The 21,683-nt window shown below is 44.9% G+C and overlaps 1 protein-coding gene across 3 annotated transcripts in view; it reads right to left on the reverse strand.

The window, feature by feature from the left end:
• Positions 1-21,683, reverse strand: part of LOC147751081 (uncharacterized) — a 227,866-nt gene that overhangs the window by 66,673 nt on the left and 139,510 nt on the right. For 2 of the 3 annotated variants that reach the window (XM_086937716.1, XM_086937699.1), the window contains exon 5: positions 7,995-8,058. In XM_086937716.1, the coding sequence (XP_086793842.1) occupies positions 7,995-8,058 (64 nt within the window). The remainder of the gene's footprint in view (positions 1-7,994; positions 8,059-21,683) is intronic. The other variant, XM_086937707.1, reaches the window with a different exon arrangement.

Raw genomic sequence — 21,683 nt, forward strand, 5'->3', positions numbered from 1 at the left:
GTACTGCAGGCAATGGATTCCTAATTTTTCATTGCTAGCGAAACCATTGGTGGCTCTTACGTGCAAGGATGTTTCAACTCCTTTACCATGGACGGAAGAATGTCAGAAAAGTTTTTCTGAACTGCGTGATTCATTGTGTTCGGCTCCTGTGTTAGGTACTCCTGACTACAGTAAGCCGTTTACGTTATATGTTCACGAGAGGGAAGGTTGTGCTTTGAGTGTCTTAACGCAACCTTTTGGTGGTAAGCAACGTCCATGTGCATATTTTTCCTCGACCTTGGACCCGGTAGCTAGAGCATTGCCGAGTTGTTTACGAGCGACAGCGGCAGCCGCGGTCTCCATCCGACAATCAGCAGGATTGGTCATGGATAATATGCTTACGGTGATGGTTCCGCATGCAGTCGATACTCTTTTGAATCGAACGAAAACTCAGCACTTGACGAGTGCGAGGTTGTCTGGGTACGAGTTGACGCTCTTGGCAAGCCACATTCAGATAAAACGTTGTAACGTTCTGAACCCGGCAACTTTGTTACCAATTAGCACAGAGTCAGATGAAGTAGCAGAACATGACTGCTACTTGAGGACTGAAGAGGAAACAAAAGGTCGAGTGGACCTTAAAAACACCCCATTGGAAGATCCGGATGGTACTTTGTATGTGGATGGGTCATGTTTTAAGTTGCCGAATGGCGATGTGACTACTGCTTATGCTGTTGTAACATTGAATACTGTTGTTGAGACTGCAAGGTTGAATCAGAATTCTGCCCAAGCTGCAGAATTGATTGCTCTTACTAGAGCGTGTGTGTTAGCGAAAGGGAAACGTGTGAATGTGTTTACTGACAGCCAATACGCGTTTGGAGTTGCTCACAGTTTTGGACGATTGTGGAGAGAGAGAGGTTTCTTGACGTCGCACGGTACGAAGATACAGCATGGCCAGCTTGTGAATGATCTTTTGGATGCATTGACTTTGCCTACGCAAGTTGCGATTGTTAAATGTAGTGCGCATCGTAAGGTGACGGATGATGTTGGTCGTGGTAATGCGTTTGCGGATGAGATTGCTAAGGAGACTGCCCGGAAACTTAGCACTCGGATGTATGTGACGAGTTCGGTTAGGTGGCCTACAGAATCGAGTATGTGTGAGGACACTATCGAAAGTGTGAAAGCAATTCAGAATGAGGCTACCGACACTGAAAAGATGAAGTGGAAAGAAAGAACGGGAAAGTTGGATGCGAATGGTTGTTGGATTGATTTGTCTGATCAGAAAAGATGGTTGTTGCCTGATGCGTATGTGCTGGCCGTTGTGACAATGGCACATGGGTTAGCACATATCAGCGTGAAAGGTATTTGTAAATTGCTGGCTCCTGTGTGGAAGAATGATGGCATTACGAAATGTGCTGAACGTCTGGTGAAGAATTGTATGGTGTGTATTATGTACAATCCTGGCAAAGGAACCCCAACTCCTCCTGGCAGTTTTGCTCCCCCTTCGTATCCCTTTGAGGTGATTCAATTGGACTTCATCCATATGGAGCGATGCAATAACCTGAAATACGTTTTAGTTGTGGTTTGCGCATTCTCCCGATGGATCGAGGCCTATCCCCTCAAAGACAATACTGCTTTGTCTACTGCGAAAATCCTACTGAAGGAATACTTTCCTCGGTATGGAATGCCTAGAGTCGTGTGGTCAGATAACGGAAGTGAGTTTGTTGGAAGTGTGATGAAGAGTGTGTGTAAGGGCCTTGGAATTAATCAAAAATTCCACAGCGCCAATCATCCCCAGTCAGCTGGATTGGTTGAAGGGTACAACGGTACCCTTAAACTAAAGCTAGCGAAGATTCAGGCTACGACTGGTCTTTCGTGGCCTGACGCTTTACCTTTAGCATTACTGTCAACTAGGGCGACTGTACACTCCCGAGTAGGGCTTAGTCCCTATGAAATAGTGTTCGGCCGTCCTGCGAATGTGTGGGGGGTTCCTAGGCCAGGAATGTTTTCTGATCTTGAGTACCCAATGTTGATCGATTATCTACATGACTTGACTGCTAAACTGAGGTTAATTCACCAACAGGTTTACGACGCATTGCCGACGCAGACAGAGGGTCCAGGCCACCAGCTCCAGCCCGGAGACTGGGTGGTGACAAGAAACTTTTCACGCAAAAATAACCTGGACCCGAGGTTTACCGGACCCTATCAGGTGCTCCTGGCCACGAGGACTGCTGTTCGTCTCGAGGGACGTAAGAATTGGGTGCATGCCACGCACACCAAAAGAGTCCCCATCCCTTTGCCAGCAGACCCGTGGGTAAGGAGAGGCATTGCGTCATCTGAAACAGAAACATTGCCGGCGTTTGTGCCTTTTAGCGACGCACAGCTTGTTGGAGAACCCTCAGCGCAGCAGAAAGACACTGTTGAACAATTAGCATCAAAAGACTCAAGACCTGAACACTCAACTGATCAGCAGGACGCTGTCTCTTCAACGGATCCTTTGTTTGACGAGCAGACACGTCCTGGGAAAACCCGATACTTTTTGCGATCCCGCACTAAGGACAAATAAAAATCTTGCTTTGCTGTATTGACGATTGCATTACCCCGTTTTCCGTGATCAGTTTTGAACCTTCGTGTTACTGTAATTATTTTTGTACATATATATTGAGCTTCATTCCTTGTACTTTTTGCTTTTACAGCTGAGAGACTTTGTTTTTGCATACATATATATTGTGCATTAAAGGCCGTAGGGCCGCGCGCGTACTTCCTTCTGGATAGTAGGTCTTGACGCTAGGTTAAAGGCCGTCGGTTCCTGGGAACTCCTAGGGATTGACTATTACTGCACAGAACGAAGTGCGTCAAGAAACGTTGCGGACGGTCGTAGGGAATGGCATTCTCGAAGCTGAATGATTTGGAGGGAGCTCAAGTCCACAGATTCAAGCTGCAGCAACTCAGTCGTACCAAATGTTTTATATTCCAACTGTTTGTATTGTTTTTGACTGCTTCTGCATTATTGGCGGGTGGGGTGTATTACACAATGTCTTACTTCTTACCTGCTACACCTACTCCTACTCCTGACCCTAATCTTACCTCTACTGCTTCTCCTCATTCCTTTCATATGTTACCGGAACACGAACAGGCTAGACGTGTAGAATTCCGCAACAATTCCTTTATTCAGCTCCTCCATCAGCATCAGTTAGTGGTTAACACTACTAATTGTTGGGTGTGTGGGTTGATGCCCCATACGACGGATAAGGGAATTCCATATCTGGTGTTACCGTATAGTTCCCAAGGGTCAGCTCGAGCATTTCAGACAATGTTTCGAAGCGCACTGGGTTTCCACCCCATTCGAGAACCACGTTCCCCCTACTCTGGTCCTACCTCGTATCAAAAACCTTTGTCGATAGCAATAGAGGATTTAGATAGTGATATCTATGATCCCTCGCTTATTCCCGAAGAAGAGGTTCAGGCCTATAGGGTCCTAAGTAGAGGTGAATATAGTGCGTTCACTAGCGAAAAGCAGCTTAAAAGCTCGCCTCCGATATGGGTCGTACCCCACACTGGTAATTTTTGTCTTATGGGTCGTGGCCGAAGATCGCAAGCCCGACTTGGAGCAAGTGCTTGCACTGAAAATTACATTCTGCCGATGTTCTCGTCCCCTGTGTTTCTGGCTGCCAAGGGTACATACTTTATCTGCTACGATCGTGCATACACATGGTTGCCCGCTGACTTCATGGGCTCATGTTTCATTGCAAATTTGTTGCCTCCGACGTTCACTGTAGATGCCGATTATCATAAGACTAGAGTTGTGCGAGGCGTAATTAGCGAAGAGGATACTGCCGGTCAAGAGGCAGGAGACTTTTTCAAGGGTTTCCTCCCGTTTTGGGGACCTATGGTCAATAGTAGGAACCTGAGACAGTTGACTCGAGTGGTAGAATCGACAGCTAATATTACTGCCAGTGCCTTGGTAATATCACCACAGAACTTCAGGCGGAGAGACTTATGACGTTACAAAACCGTATGGTTTTAGATGTCATCTTAGCAGATCGAGGTGGGGTATGTAAGGTGATCCATTCGAGCTGCTGCATTTTCATCCCAGATAATGCTCCTACTGTCTATCAAGCCATCTCGAGGTTGCATAAGATCTCCGAATCCATACACGTGGATGTAGGGGATTGGACGCTACTTGGATGGTTTTGGGGCCTGATGTCGACTTGGGGTTGGAAGATTCTGATGATCATCGGAGTCGTTGTAGTGTTCCTGTTCACGTGTTGCCTTTGTGTGCAGTGTGGTCCTGCCTTATGTGGCCTCTGTGCTACAACGTGTATGAGACGACCATCTGTTACCAAGGGGACTCAGTTGGACAGAGCTATGCTACAGCAACATCTCGATGGTTTGATGAATATCGAATATGATTCCGACTAGTGCTTGCCTACATGAGGGCAAAAGGAGCGTCTGAGGTTCCGTGATAATTGTAAGTGGTGTTTTTCGACTCGCACGAATATGGTCGAGTCTGGTATCTATGAACCGCAAATGACGAGTTTAGTAAGTGTGCGCAGTTTCGCTGTGCTAACTTAAACCGTTTGTTTGTTATGCGGGCTTTTCATCTGTACCCACGGGTTCCATCTTAGATACGGCATCCATTTTGTCTCTTGCCCTCAAGTAGCCAGCGAACGGACGTTGTCCGCTTCGCGACCCTGGGATTCCCAAGATATTTGTGGAAGACACATGTTCTTTGTGAGTGTCTTTATGACGAGGGGGTTGCTACTGTAAAGCAGATGGCGCCGCTCGAGGCTCATCTTGCCGCACGGACTTATTGTCTCAGCCGTGCATCTCATTAGGCACGTCCCTTTTATGCCTGTATCTCGTGTTTCCCGATACCTCCCCTTTTACACCCTTTCCGATCTCCCCACTGTCTCCGTCTTCCTCTGCACCTGTCCTTGTTCCTATTTCGATCTGTTTTACTGCTGATTGGAATTTGCTAATGGTGGGAAGATGGGTTTTTACAGTTGGGAACCGCCAAATGTTTCCGCACTTATGTTCCGGACCTCATGTGTTTCAAAGTGACCAAAGCGACCCCTCTGGGGGATAATGATGGGAACCGGGTTGTAAACTTTTGTGTGCCATGTTATCCTATGGGTAAAAACTGTATAAAAGGAGCGATCCACAGACCCAATTTGAAGCAGTCTCCCCAAGTTGCACGTGGTGTACTTGTCGTGACATCTGTGTTCCCTGCAGCAAATAAACCTTGAATCTTTGACGTCCAAGGAAGTGTCCCGTGTCTCTGTGATTCGTACGCCGGAGCAGGTTACCCACGAAGGTTTCAGGTGTTGTGCCCTGGCACCGCTGGGTCTTAAAGAACCCAGTCCTTCAAGACATTGGCATGCCCATTTTGGGCAGCCCTCACCTCTACATATTAAAAAACCCACTCCCTGGGGCCAAGTGGGCTTTCTGCCCCCCATGAGCAGATCAGTGGCTATATTCCCCATCATGCCAATGCGGGGGTGCATTGGCATGACCATCTTGGGCAGCCCCTACCCCTAATTGCAGTAAAAACAAAATCCCTAGTAACTAGTGTGCTTTCTGCCCCCCAGGGGGGCAGATTGGGGGCTACTGCACTCATCTGCCCCCAGGGGGTCAGAAAGACTGGAATTTTGTGGGGGGGGAGGGGTGGGGACATTGGTATGCCCATCTTGGGCAGCCCCAAACCCTAAATTCAACGGGGTGAAAAAACCTGGCGTCTAGTGGCCTTTCTCCCCATCTGCCGTCCAGGGGGGGGCATAAAGACTGTAATTTTGCAGCTGGGAAAATTTTAAAAAAAATCCCATGTTTCTAGTGGGCTTTCTGACCCCCAGCAGGGCAGATTGGGGGCTCCTGCCCCGATCTGCTCCCCAGGGGGCAGAAAGACTGTTGGCACCCAAATTAATATGGGGAGCACCCGCCCTTGCCCAAGGGGCCGCTCCCCCCTCCCTGGTGTCAAGTGGGTGGATCCCAAGCAGGGATCCACTAGGGAGGGGTACCCTGACTTTTTAAGTTCTCAGGGGGTTGAGATAGCCCCCTAATCACGTAGAAAGCGGCTCATTTCAGTTTTGGTTTCACTGAAATGACGTCAGCGCGACGTGCCCGTTGATCATCATTTCAGGGAAACCATACAAACAGCCAGGGAGCTGTGGAAGCTCGGCCCCAGCTCTCAAGGCCGTTGGTGGGGGAAAATCCCTCTGGTGCCCGAACCAGAGGGATTTCAAATGCCATGTGCGAGGACGCCAGGGGTCATCCTACGCACATGAGCACTGGTGCATTGGACGGCACCCAGCCGTCTGATGCACCACAGGCGTCAAAGTATAGGTGTGTTGATCTTTCATATGAAAGAGATAGGATGTTTGTAGACAGGAAGGATAAACAGAGAACCTGCATTGCAAAATGAAACACTTCAAAAGCAACAAAAAGTTAGTAATTTGTTGCAAAAAGATATGAAAACCAGTTTATGTAAATTGGACTTTGTTGTTTAAACCTGAACTGTAATTATACTCTGTGATCTGCCTTTCACCCTGGCTACTGGGAGTGTCAGCAGGCAATATGATATCGGAACTCAACTGTATTATCTAAGTACAGTTTAACAGGGGAAACATCCTTTACAACGAAACTTTTTCCACGCAGTACCTTTACAACGCAGGATTTACAACGTAAGTCGTTACAACGACTTGCGTGAGGGCACTGCTGTAGGATAGGGAATAGTTACATTTACTATTCAAAACCTTCACTACTATCCACGGGGACTGGAGTTGGAATAGTTAATTAAACTTTTCACTATCCAGCGCCCCCCAACGCAAGTCGTTGTGACGACTTGCGTTGTAAAACCTGCGTTGTAAAGGCATGCGTGGAAAAAGCATGCATTGTAATGACATACATCCGTTTAACAGCTTCGTCATTTCAATATTACAAGTGACTACTCTACTTTAATAAGGAAATTAGATACAGACTTTTATAAAGAGATTGCAGGCTCTCCCAGGTATTACAAGGACAATGGCTGATATAGTGCCAAACATATAATTCATCTGGTACCATTTTTATGACTTACAGGGCAGTTTCACGAGTGTTGTTTGGGGCAATTTATGTTTTTGGTAGTACATTCATGAATCACCAGGGTCTAGTTGTATGGCTTATCTAGGTAAAATGGCGAAAATGGCCTGTAAATATGTACCGTGGTGACACTGCTTTTAAAAACACGGCCCAGAAATTAAAAGTAGTTTCCCTGGTCATCCTATGTAATAAAATTAGAATAAATGAGCTTTGGTGTATACATTTGAAAGTATGCTGTTAGTTTTGTTGTTGTTTATAATGGTATATGTTCTTTTGTGAAGGTTCTGTTTTGGTTTGTTTGTTTTCCCAATTTTTTTTTTGCATTCCTGAAGTTCTCAGCTAATCCATCATGTAGACTGATCATGTGGGCCGTAGAAGAGTTGGCATATCTGGCTACTGGTCGGGCCTGCTGTATCTTGACAACTGCAACCATAGTCCCATGTTCTTCAAGCATACTTCCTCATTGGGTGGCAAGTGATACAGTGCTTAATTTGTCCAGTTGGTTCCAGGTGGTGAGCACTAGCACTCATTTTTTTGGAAACAGGACTTATTTCACCTACAGGCATTGAATCAAGGTAAGAGATCAAACGTCAGAGAAGGGTAAAACATAGAAGAGGAGATAGGAAAACAGTGTCAAAAGGAGAAACCAAGGATGAGAACTAAAGAATGCACTAAATAGGAAGAATATGGTGATGGAAAAAAGAGGCATGAGGCGGAGTTGATTTTCATTGGTATTTGTCAACCCCATCATTTGGCAATGCTGGCAGGAGGTTTAGAAAAAAAACATTTAGTTCCTGTACATATTTTAGTTTTAGAAATGAGTCACTTTATGCAAGACTTTTCATGAAATTCTATTGATAAAAGTAAAATACAAAAGCAAAATATATCTATTAAATGTAATGCAGCACAAAATTATGGCACAAAAATTAACAGCGTTTAACCTACCTAACACCCCTTTATATTGGTTCCCAATTGCAGCTGTTGTTGATGGCACATCAGGAGTATCTGGAAGGCAACATAGAAGGACTAATGATGTATTCAAATTGTTGGACACAGCGTTTGGTACAATATATCAGTTAGGGTGTTGTGGCAGAAATAACCTCTCATATTATATAGTCATGAGGAAGTTAATCCTCATAACAACAGAGCTATGGTCAGTGTAGCAAATTATTTAATAGCTTTTATGTTTATCTTGGTCTGACCTAGCTTCATTTGAGAGAAGAGGAGGAACCCTACTCTAAGCAGAAAGCAGAACAACATAACAGCGAATAGCAACTAGAAGCAATTCTGTACACCACTACTGCCACTCTGACTGGTGGGTGAGTTGATACCCTACCCCAGAGTAGATTTGGAGCAGTTGGCGGGATTAATGTAATTATGATTTTGAGTGCTGTTAAAGATGTAAGTAGTTAACTCATGCAAGCAACCTAGTGGACAAGTGTTGCAGCACAAATTAAGGTATGCCATAAGAATCATTGAGATGTAGCGGCCTGCATATCTCATGACAAGCATAAACACCAGCATGAGCTTAAAGAAGACCTGTGCAAGTCTGTGTGGGTGGTTGTGGGTCTTTTGTTGCATTTTGGAATTCGAGCCTGTGGGCAGCAAGGAACACGACAGTGGTGAGTGAACTTGGGTCCCGATTATGAGTTGTGGCGTTCCCTGAAATACCAGACTGGGGGTCCACCCGTCGTAATTCGAATGCAGTGGTGGGACCGCCACAGGACTACTGATACGGCTTGGATCCTTGACCTCATGGTTGTGGCACAGCAGTCAGAGGCCATAAGATGCTGGTGGCGCAGCAGCTGCACCACCAAATAAATTCTGAGTTTCCTCATCGCCACAGTTTTTCATATCGAAGAGGCTGCCTTCAAAACGGTGGCAGTGAGTAAGCTAAGGAGACCTACAGGGCCCCCTGGTGCCTCAGGGCCATGGGAATACATGCAGGGGGTCACGTGGTGTGCCCGCCCGTCTTCATGCACGCTCAGTTCCTGCACGGCGGCATGGACTTAACAGTTCATGCCATGCAGGAACTTGCTTTGGCATTCCCATTGCAAGTCTTTCTCAGGCTCACCGCCTGGGCCCGCCAAAGCACTGCCTGCCAGACCAGGAGAAACTCCTAATCTGGAAGGTGGTGTCAGTATGGTTTTTGCGGTGTGGGAGTGTGCTGGTGGTGTGGTCTGCCAAAGTCGTAACTAAGCCCATAGTCTTTACTATGTGTGTCAGCCTAATTTTCCCAAGGCTGTGGGGATTTGTGATGGGGGGATATGGTCTTCATCCTCCCGGTGACTATGGCACTGACACGAAGGAGGGACTACTCTTAGAAGTATGGCGGCCAAACTATGAGATGATTGGTGAAGGGCAAAGTGGAAAGTCTGCTACTTTAAACTATTTCATGTAAGTAACATTTCATTAGTGGTAATCATTGAGTGGAAGTCAACCTGATTGCACTGAAAGGTCATGATGAAGGGTGACTAAATTACTTGTTGTCATTAAAAGAAAAACATATTTATAAATAGAAGGTGGATATTTCACTTTATTTAGTTTCCTTTGTTTGAGAAAGTGACCTGCAAAAGAACACATACTGACATAAAAGCAATAATAGTTGTTGCTTTCAATGGGACAAAAGTAGTTAGTTACATTCGTTTTTTTAAGTAACTACTGTGGTTCTAGTGAGAAATAAGTGTCTATTGAAGATATCATTGAGCCTTCACCCACCCCTCCCCCCGATTCCACTTTTTTGCAACATTTAGAAGAACCAGTAAATTAAATAAATACTTCTGATTCAGTGTTGAAGGATGCACAGAATTCCATTGCATTGTGTTTCCTACAAAGATGTTCATATAATGTCAAAGAATGTAAGTGGCATAACAACCATCTTTAGACATCACTCATGATGTGTCAGAAAGTCAATTACACAACAGTGGCATATGATTAAACAAAGCATTTTTCAACATTGCAGCAGAATTTACTGTGCCGCATCTAATGCCCCACTGGTTGGACACTATGTAACCCACAAGCAACCCACAGATGGCTTAGATTGACAAGTTATAGAAATAGTAAGACCTGACATTATGGGTGGCAATCTGTCCGAATTCGATCTAAATATATTGGTGGATTAATCACCTACAAACTGTAAGGAATGGTCCCAATAAATATTCTCAACTTAGTATCATGGCTAATTTTTAATGACTTTTTGCACGCGATATAGTTTGACTATGTTAATGTTAATGTTAATGTTAATGTTAAATGGTTTTGTATAGCGCACGGCTGCCCCAGCCAAGGGGCGTCCCGGCGCTGTCTGCATGAAACTGAGAGGAAGACAGGTGCAGAGGGAGAGTGCTGGGGAGATTACAATTTTAACATACGAGATAAGTTTTAATAGCTTTTCTGAAGGATAGCAGATCATTCAGTCCCCGTATCTGATCTGGGAGTCCGTTCCAGAGCTTTGCAGCAAGATATCTGAATGAACGGCCACCCATCCTGGCTAATTTGATGCGGGGAACCACAGCTAGATTCTGTCCTTCAGAACGCAAAGTGCGTCGCGGAACGTATGGAGAAAGGAGTGGACATAGCATGGGGGGGGGGCAGTTTTTAAGATTTTGAATGCTAGGCATAACGTTTTAAAGTGAATCCTTTTCTCCATCGGAAGCCAGTGGAGTTTCATGAGGGCGCTGGCCACTGACTTATGGCAGGGGAGTCCAGTCAGGGCCCTGGCGGCGGCATTCTGGACTCGCTGGAAACTGGTTTTCTCAGCTACGTTAGCCCCTAACAGAAGGGAGCTGGCGTAGTCCAGCCATGAGAGGATGGCTGACTGAACCACCAGCTGGCGAGTTTGATGGTTGAAGAATTTTAAAATTGGCCTGAGATTTCTTAAGATCCCAAAGCAGGTGGCAGCCACATTTTTAGTGTGGTGGGTGAAGTTCAGGGCAGTGTCTACCCAGACTCCCAGGTTTTTTACACAATCTTTCGGCTCGGGTGGTTGGCCGAGGGTCTCTGGCCACCAGCTGTTCACCCAAGCAGCTTTATTTTTGCCCACCAACAGGACCTCCGTTTTGCCGGCGTTGAGCTGGAGGTAGTTCGCCATCATCCAGCTAGTGATGTCGACGAGAGTCTGTTTGAAATTCTGCGCGCCAAGACCACTTTCGTCTTTCAGTGCCACCACTAGCTGGGTATCGTCAGCGTAGGACACGAGTGACAGTCCATGTCTCCTGGCTACTTCTGCCAGGGGTTGGACGTACACATTGAACAGGGTGGGGCTGAGGGCCGACCCCTGTGGCACTCCCTGCTCAATGGGGCATTCTTTGGAGAGAAAAGGGGGGTGGAGACTCGGAACGATCTGCCTGACAAGAAATCCTTGAACCAGCTAAGGGCAAGCCCTGATATCCCTGCCTCCTTTAGTCTGAACAACAGCATCTCGTGTGACACCGTGTCGAAGGCAGCACTGAGATCAAAAAGAATCAGTGCTGCAGTTCCGCCAGAATCCAGTATGGTCCGGAGATGTTCTGTCACACTTAAGAGGGCTGTCTCGGTGCTGTGGCCAGCACGGAACCCATGTTGAGACCTGTCCAGGATGGAATTTGATGTCAGGAACTTGGTCAAGGTGGTATTCACATGGGATTCTGCTACTTTGGCTGGCTAAGGGAGGAGTGATATAGGCCTGAAATTTTCGGGTAAAGTAGGGTCCAAAGTGGCCTTTTTTTATAATGGGTGAGACCCAGGCTTGCTTCCATCTAGTGGGAATTTTGGCAGTGGAAAAGGACAGGTTTATAATGTCTCTAAGGGGGCTGAGTACTGTCCAGTCTGCCTCTCTGAATATTTCGGGTTTAAGGGGGTCTGCGGGTGAGCCTGATTTGATTTTGTTGCAGATTTTAAGGAAGTCTTCTTGACTAAGTGCCGGAATATTAGAGAGATTGGGTCTATTGGGTCTATTCGGGTCAACTGAGGGAGTGAAGTGGGGAGTAGCGGGGAAGGCACTGTAGATTTTCTGGATTTTGTCCATGAAAAACGACGCCATGTTCTCGCACAGTGTAGGTGAAGTATTAGGATTGTCCACCGTTTTTTTGGCGCTGAGTTCTTTGAGAATTCTAAAAATGGTTTTGGAGGCATTATGACTGTTCTTAATCTCTGTTGCGTAATACGCTGCTCGTGTCCTACAAATATTGCGATGGTAACTTTTTTGCGCCCGGACATAGAGGATTTTAAGGGCAGGATCGTATTCTCTCCTCCATCTTCTTTCAGCTATTTTACTTTTTTTTTGTGTGCGGAGAGCTCTTCATTGAACCAGGGACTTGATTCGTAGGCGCGCGCCTTGATCCATTTGGCTGGAATCAAGGTATCCAGGGCTTGATTGCTCCAATCACAAAATTGGTCATACCCTTGATCGGGGTCCTCGCTAGGTTGGGGAGGATTGGTTGTGAGGAGTGCGTGGAAATCTTCCAGGCGGAGCTTCCTCCATGATCTTTTCAGAACCTGCTGGGCGGGTTTTATGATAGGGTCATCTTTGCAGGGTACAGTCATAATCACTAAGCAGTGGTCGGTCCAGGTCATTGGGATGGGGGTTTCTACGAGTACGTTGGTCATATTAGAAAAGATGGGGTCTAAGAGATGTTCGCCACTATGGGTGGGGCCGCTCACAAGTTGGCCCAGCTGGAGGGCGGCAAGGTCGGCTAACAGAGTATTGATCTTGTTATCCGTGGTAAGATCAAAGTGAATGTTCAGGTCACCCATGATGGTAAAGTTCGCAGTTTCAGTGATCAGAGAGCATAGGTTCTCCAGGAGTGAGGTTGTAAAGTTCACGACTGCTCCCGGGGGCCTATAGATCAGAAGACCCACGAGGTTGAGTTGAGAGTTGATTTTGATGTTATAGCGTGCACATTCGCTATCTTTAATCTCCAGTCTCGTTAGATGACAGGTGAAGTGGGATTTGACCATCATCGCAATGCCACCTCCCCTGGAGTTCCTGTTCAAGGTATATGTGGTGTACCCTGTGGGGGTGGCCAGGTTTATGACTGAGTTCAGGTCATCCTGGAGCCAAGTTTCTGTTAGAAATAGGATATCTAAGGAGTGGTTGGACAAAAGCTCATGAATTTCCGAGTAATGTTTCTGCATAGATCTCACATTAAGCTGGCCAACTCTAATTTTTGGGGGATTGGTTTTTAGGGGGGGTAATAGCAGGGAGGGAGTCGGCAGAGCGAAACCGCATGGGCATGTGAGGAGATTACTATTTCGTGAAAGGTTAAATTTGTAACAATCACCATCAGGACACTTTAGGGTTAGTAACTCTTGTCTTGAGTAAGTTAGTTCGACCCTCCTGATTTCGCCAGGGTTCCTTGCCTCTGGCGCTTCCTTAGCGCTGACGGGCGCTGACGGGCGCAGACGGGCGCACACGGGCTGGACTCAGGCTCGACTCCGGCGCGATCCCGGCACGTCCGCAGTACGCATCCGCTGCGCGGAGGCATGTCCTTCCCTTTTATACTGGCCACTGGGGTGCACTGAGGCTATTCCCCACCTAAGATGGCCGTCACGTTTCTGGGATGACGAGGTGCCCTCAGCTCCTAATCAGCTGGGACAGACCCGGTAAGTGCAGGAGTATGGGGGGGGCGGTGTTGAGGCCGCACAGGGGGGGACAGGCGGGGCGGGGGGAGAACAAGTGCAGGAGGCAAGAGGCTTAGTACATCAAGCCGATCGTCACTGGGGGATTTTTTAAATAAAGCTTTCACACACCAGGCGGATCGTAGCATGCCAGAAAGAAGCAGCTTAGCAATTCAAGCTGAGTGGTGTGAGTCAAGAGTAAAAACACGCTACTAAGTGCAAGACGAGTTAAAATACTGAGTGGGGATACAAGCGATAACAGCGCATAGAAGAAGGACACAGCGTTTAGTACATCAAACACACGTATCACAGAGTAATAAACAAAGTTAAAAAGATAAAATCACAGCGACCTCCCGGCTTTCCGCCTTAGGAGGGGTACAAACACACAGTACCGTTTAATGCGTTCCCCCTTATCTACTTAGCTGTTGAGCCACTGCTGATTCCTTGACAGAGATCTTATGTTCACTTTCCACTGTTATACATGCATGATTCTTTAAAGACGTATGCAGGGTAGATTGAACACCAGGCATATTGTAGTTAATTTGTTCAAAATCAATAATGATAACCAGTATCAGGAATATTCACACTTGCATACCCCTAATGGTTACCGCCATTTCACACTAGACTGATACAATGTCACAGATTAAATTGATGTGTTTAAATTTTGGATGCATGCATGCCTGTCTGGAATTGATGCAGTGTATGATGTACATTCATGTTTTAAAATGTTGTCTATGACAATATGTTTACATGTAGCTTATGAGACTTATGGAATGCCATACTGTAAGATTTAGCAGCATGCCTGCATCAGTTATTTGACTGAATATACACCACTAAAATGTAATATTATTTATGCATTTTTTAAGAATATATTTATCACTTTAAATGTTATATTTCATTAATTTTGATGTACAACATGTATAAATGTATAAATATAACATATAGGATTTTTATGGTGTTGGGTTATTGTTATTGTTTTTTGGAGTATATCATTTCAATGTTGTCTTTAAATAATGTTGTTAGGGGTTTACTGGGAGCTGAGTGGGTAGTATTTATGTTAGATTTACTATAAAATATTGGGAAATAAATTTGCTTGCATTAGTGTGTTTCTTTCTTTTGACTTTTAATAACATTATTATAAAAATGGGATACCTTTTTGTAGTATTTAGATTGTGTGTGTTTTTGAAAGTTTTATTTTTTAATTATTTGTGGGTGTTAATTATGAACATTTGTGCTGCAACTATGTGTGTTGTTCATTTATTTAACCCCTTCCCTGCGGGGGGTTTTCACCTCCTGTGTGGGGGGAGGGGGGCCGCGCACAGCGCCTCCGTGCAGGTGATGAGCTCAGCTCGTCATGAGGCACAGTGGAGCTGCACCCGTTTTTCGAACGTTCAGCACAGCGGGGAAATTATCCCCGCGTGCAAACGTTCCAACGGCAGCTCGTCATGAGTGCAGCTCAACTGTGCCTCATGACGAGCTGAGCTCGTCATTAGCACGCAACGGGTTAAACATCTAAAGGATGTGTTTTATAAAATCGAAGTGTATTTTCAATTACAGAATAATAAAAATTGAAAGACATAACTCAGTATTTTTGCAATTATGATAAAATATTTACTAAACAATACTTAGCATATTAAATCTAGCCACTTCCTAGTTTATACTGTTTTAAGTTAGAACACTAAGGGGCCAATTACGATGAGGCTCGGAAGGCTCCTCCAAAGCTGCAAAGTAATGTGCCAGTCGGATTCCTTTCTGACAGCCTCATTTTGATTGAAGCGGTCGGAAAGGAATCCGACTAGTCATTCTGGCTGGCTTCCAATAGCCTTGGAGATCCCATCCGCCAGTTGGAATGCGTGAAGTAATCTCAAGGGCGGGCCTTTCCGCCCTTGAGATTACGGCAACCGTTTACAACATAGTTTCCCTGCTGGTCTGTCCGACATGGAAACCACGCCGGAAAGCGTCTTTGGTGGTCCCAACAGGGCCCCCTTTGGTGCACAGTCTCCGGTTGGATGTTGAGAGGGCCCCCCCACTGTTGATCTCTGCACATTGTAGCAGGCACCTTAAGGTGCCTGCCACTGGGTGAAGGGATGAACTGCACCTCCCATTTTACTATGAGAGCATGCAACCGAACAGTGTTTGGTGGCATCCTAATGGGGCGGTCATGACCACTAACCTGTTGTCAGTCGGTCCCTTGCAGTGTCGGGCGGAAGTGATTCTGTCCAAAATCGTAATGAGCCCCTTAATCTCACCCTTTTTTATTTAGGCACGTCCCCAGTGTTTGTGAACTAGAGTTGGTGGAGTAAATCTTCCTCCCATGTACTATCCACAATATTTGCTGCCTTAAAGGCAGAAGGGTAACTCTCATCCTTGTTATTTAAGTGCCTCCCTTAATCTTTGTGGGAGTAGAGTTACAATTCTAAATCTTACCCCCTTCATTTTTGCACTAAGTCCAGTACTTCTTGGCCTTACCCCAAACCCTACAAATTATATACTTCTCACAATGTTTGTGGAATTTGATGAAGAACAGTAAATCTCATCCCACTGATTTTTAGACAAGTACATTTGATCCTCTTAAATGAATGCACATTTGACAATGTTTATTGTCTTAGAGTTAGAACTAGCTAATCCAAACTGTTTTAATGTATTTTCTTCTATTTGTGTTGCACTGGAGTAAAAATAATAATCAATTTGGCTCTGGTCATTTATACATTGTGTCTGGAGTTAGAACAGTATATTTGAACCTCCCCTGTTTGTGTATTTTTAGGGATGTTTGTGGTATTATAATTGGCATAGTAACTTACCAGATTTTTCTTTTTTTGTTGATTTATGTCCATTAATCATTTGATTTCTATATATATGTTTAATGTTTAGATATTTTATGATTTAAACAAATGACCACAGAATTATTAATCAATTATTTTAATTAATATAAGTTTGGTGTAAGTAATCTATACTTTTTCGGGATATCCATTTTTAATGAGATGTACATTGTGAATAACATCCTTATGTATATTGTAAATAATACAGTTTAAGGGGCTTTTTAATTGATTTTAAAACAAATAAATATAATTTCATATAGTGAGTGTTTTGACTTTTTAAGCATTCGGTATAGTTACTGAAAAAGTATTTAATATTATTAAATTGTTTATTTTGGATGGAAAATCCATAAAACACATAACAATTAAAATAGCATTTCCTATATACAAGGGTCACTTATAACATTTGTATCAATTAAAAATTAAAAAACGCATAAGAGGCAACTAAAATAGGAACAAAATAGGGGGGTGGTGTAATGAACCTTCAAATGTATATCCTCTTTCTACGGGAGCTATGTTGTTACAATTTCCCTCTGGGTCGCAAATCATCCTGAATTATGTCAACCCCTACTATGCTCCTCTCTTCTATGAGGTCTTTAAGAATGCTACTCACCGTTTAAAGTATACTAACCAGATGCCAAGTCTTATTGGTAGCCTTTAATTCATTTAGTTTTTGGTAGGCTACAGTTCATATAGTTTTTTTACACACCCCTTTGCTTGACATTCTCATGTTGCAAAGCGGTGCTTCCTAATATTTTATATTCATTATAGTTTCTGTTAAAATGATGTGTGCATTCGAAATTATCTATTTGTTAATGCAATTCAATATTTTATATAAAGCAAGAGACATGCTTTTTAATTTGGAGATGTTTGATAGTTAGAATTGCAAGGATAATTGAAAAATGTTATGTAACAATATTATACATTCTACTTTGTTTTTACAAAAGCTACCTTTTACATTTAATTTATATTGTTCTATATATATAAATATATATCTAAATATAATTGTTGATGGTTTTTATATCCTAAATTTGTATCAGCTATTTCAGGTAACTGTAATATTATTTAAAAATACTATCTTTTTGTAGTCTACATTAAGGTAGTAGAGATGTGCATACCTATTACCTATTATATTTTTTAATTTTTATATTTTGGTCGTAGATATTATTAACTTTTATATTTTAGGTATGCAAACGAATTTCTTTAATCAACTTTCTTACATCAATATTTTGGTATAACAATATTTTTGTGGTTGCTATTGCGACATATAACCCTTCTGGCAGTCCCTGTAGCACTTACATTCTTTGACATCATGTCAATATTCTTTTAGGATAACATGCTGCAATGGAATTCTGTGCATCCCTGTAGAACTGAACATTGTGAGTATAACTTGAAAGGACACGCGCAGTTCAAAGTGTTTAAACACATTGTGTTTCAGTGCCAGCCTTACAGCACAGTAGTCTATTTACCATGCAGTATTTTTTATTGATTGACAGGTCAGGGAACCTCTGGATGCATCATGTAACTACACAGCAATGTGCAGTCAACACACAAGGTACACAACCCAGGTTTCAAGCTGACATACTCAAGTGCAGCCGTTTTTGACAGTGCAGGTCTTTTCCAATTGCCTCGATTGAATCTGAAGACATGACATGGACAGAAACTCTGCTCTTCTTAAAGAATTAGCGGTTCTGATGAGTTTTTGACCGTGACGTTCATTTGGCACTTAGGATACTTTTTTTGGAGAATTTTCTCTACCAATGGAGAAATTCATTAATTTTTCAATTTGTTTTTCTTTCCTATCACTGGCTACCACTTCTGTAATTTGTGGACACTTAGATGGATTCTATTTTTTCCAAATCAGTGAAAGCCTCTGACAAGCTCAAAGACTACATTACTAGATATGAATACACTATCTGGACCATGTTAAATCTATTTCATAAGGTGCAACTATATCGGACACATATGAGCCATTTTCCTATAAGATACACAGCCTGCTGAACCCTGATTTTATTTGTCAAAGTGAGACCCAAGGACTCACCGTGAAAGGGTAAAAATTGTGACAATTTTATGCCACGTGATTTAATGTATTATATCAATTGAGGGCATAATCTCGGAACAATGACATATCGCCACATTGTACTCTAAACTGGATTCAGCTTGGGCTCTTTTTGTCGAGTCACTCGGTTAGTCCCTCTCTGCACTGTTAGAGTGTATATTTCACTCATGAATGGTCTTTGATCATAGTGCTAATGTAGAATGAGGATGACAAAATAATGGTACACTTACAAGCTTGTGATATTTTACTTGATAATACAGACATTGATACTCTTCTAAGCCATTACATTTGTTTGACTTCTTTTTTTAGATGGCCTACAGTATTCTTTTTTTTACAAATTATTGCAGTATGTGTACAAAAGGTATACATCATTGCTTGTTTAGATCATTATGTATGGGTAGAGAATAGAAGAGTTCTCTCCCTATAGAATTATCATGTATAGTCAACACTGTACACCATATATCTCATTGTTAGAAATTAATCAAATGAATCCTTGTAAATCATTGTTTCCTCTCCTGTAATGAGTGGTGATATGAAAAGTGTTAACTAAAAAACTGAAGCTGGTATCCTGAGGTTTTATATGCATAATTCTTCAATTCTGTTCGATGACATATAGGGCCCGATGTAGGTAAACGCGATTTTCCGATTTCAAAATACCGAGGCGGGCCGAATCGGTATTCTGAAATCGGAAAACGAGATGTAGGAAAAAAAAACCGAATGAATACCGAATCGGTCGGCATCGGTAATGAGATTCGGTACGTTCCGATTCTGCTCGGTCCGAATCGGAAAGTACCGAATCGGCCAACAACGAATCGGAAATCACCGAATCGGCTACCACCGATTCGGATATTCCCGAATCGGCGAATACCGATTCGGTAAAAGCCGATTCGGTAAAATCCGAATCGGCAATCATAGATTCGTAGCCATGAAAACAGACCCATGGCGAAAAAGCCCATAGGAATGCATTGAATGAACCGATTCGGCTTTTACCGATTCGGATAATACCGAATCGGATTTTACCGATTCGGATATTACCGAATCGGTAAAAGCCGATTCGGCAATAGGCGATTCAGCCAATGAGGTGGCTCCCCCTCCCCCACCCAAACAGGGAATGGCAACCCTGGCAGGTGCAGCTAATTAAGAAGTTTCTGGAAAGCCTGCCTGAGCCCAACACACACAGTTAGCAGCAGTGGGAGAAGGAGGTTGCAAACTGAACAGGAGAAAATGGCAGATCAGTCAGGAAGCCAGAAGTCCTCCCAGAAGAGGAAGCCCAAGTTCACCAACACCGAACTTCAGGTGCTGGTTGAGGAGGTGGTGAGGGTGCACCGCCAGCTGTTTGGCAAGCTGTCCCTCAACATGCCAGACAGCACCAAGAGGAGAATCTGGGCCGACATCGCCCAGAAGGTGAATGTTGCGGGTGTCACCCCCAGGTCCATAGAGGAACTGAAAAAAAGGTTTTACGACATCCGCAGCCTCACGAAGAGGAAGCTGGCTGACATTCAAAGGCAGGCTGGACACACTGGAGGAGGCAAGAACCCGGCGCCACCCCTCACCGAGCTGGAGGAAATTGTCTCCAGCACCATCGAGAGGGAGAGTATCGTAGGAATCGGGACCCTGGACAGCTCTGCGAGAGCCACAGCTACAGGTAAGAAGCATGCGCATCATGACACACCCTACCAAACACCTCCCCATTAGACACAATGCATAGGCAAACACCAGCACTGTACTGTCACCAACATACAAGAGACAAGCATCATGGTACATGTAGTCAGCAGAAGTTAGCCAAATATGTCAGTGCAGAATCACAAGACAGGAAACAGTGTGACACGGTGTAAGGTGATGCAAGGACATGTGGAATGCCATAATTGTACTGACTGTAATACATCGGCACTCAGTTTACAAATGCTTCTTTGTACCTAGGGGCCCCATCAGGCGGAACAACTGTGACAGCAGAGGGAGCAGCAACGTCCAACACTGCAGTCGCAGGGCCGAGCACCAGCCAGGCTGGCCAGGAGGAGGAGGAGGATGAGGAAGGAGACACCCCAGGGCTAGGAATGGAGGGAGTCCTGGTCATTGACTTCCAAGCAGTGCACTCCCCAGTACTGTCCAGCACACCCCCCTTGCAATTTTCACCAGAAAACTCCCCTACAAGGCAGACCATTCCGCCTACACCAGCTCCTGCCACAACCGTGGCCTTGCCACCTGTCCAACCTGTCCTGGGAGCAGGGGCTCAGGGACCGCCCAGCACCACACCCCCACCAGTGGCACCCCAGCCCAATCAGCAGGCCGGAAGCAGCAGTGCCCGACGCCGTGCCACCACCGCCACTGCTGCACCAGCACGGGAGGGCAGTGTGTTCCTGGGCCTGGAGGGACAGATGGTTAAAATCCAGCGCCAACAGGCCAGATCCACCATGGCCTGCCAACGCCAGCTCCTGCAGCACAACATGCAGATGGGGGAGTTGGTGAAGGGTTTCCAGGCTGTTGTGGACAGCAACAAGGAGGTGGCAGCAGGGTTAGGCAGGCTGACCACTGCCATCACCCACTCTTCTGCCAGACAGGAGGAGCATGAGATTGCGCGCAGGAGGGATGCCCGGGTGCTGAACCGGGCCATGGCCCGCCTTGCAGCGGCGACCGCACAACTGTGCCATCGCAGCTCCAACCAAGAATCTGTGCTCAGTCAGCATACGGCTGAGCTCACTAGGGGGATGGCCAGGATCACCACGGCCATGGAGGCCATGATAATATCAAACACCGCCTCCAATCCTGCCCTGGACCTGGGTGATGCTGGAGACAGCAGCAGCCGCAGCAGCCCGGCCAGCGCTGCATCTGAACCACGGAGGAGCACCAGGCGATCCGCTGATGCTGCTGGGCATTCGGAGGGGGCCGAGGGACACCCCAGTGGGTCTGGCAAGCGGGCCAAAAAATAGCCTGGCAAGGGGGGATGAGCAAACCAGAACCCTGGACTTTATTTGATTTTACATACTCCATTTTTTGATGCACATCAGTGCTGTAACTGTGGTGCATCACTATTAAAATTTGATTTTTTGCAAGCAACATTTAGCTGTCTTTGCATCTGTACTCAGTCAGAAATAGTTCTCAGTGATCTCCTCACGTCTGTATCTGCCATCACTTGGCGTACACACCCCAGCTGGCTGTGTCAG

This window comes from Lissotriton vulgaris, chromosome 1_1, assembly GCF_964263255.1.
Source record: "Lissotriton vulgaris chromosome 1_1, aLisVul1.2, whole genome shotgun sequence".
NCBI classification, from domain to species: domain Eukaryota; kingdom Metazoa; phylum Chordata; class Amphibia; order Caudata; family Salamandridae; genus Lissotriton; species Lissotriton vulgaris.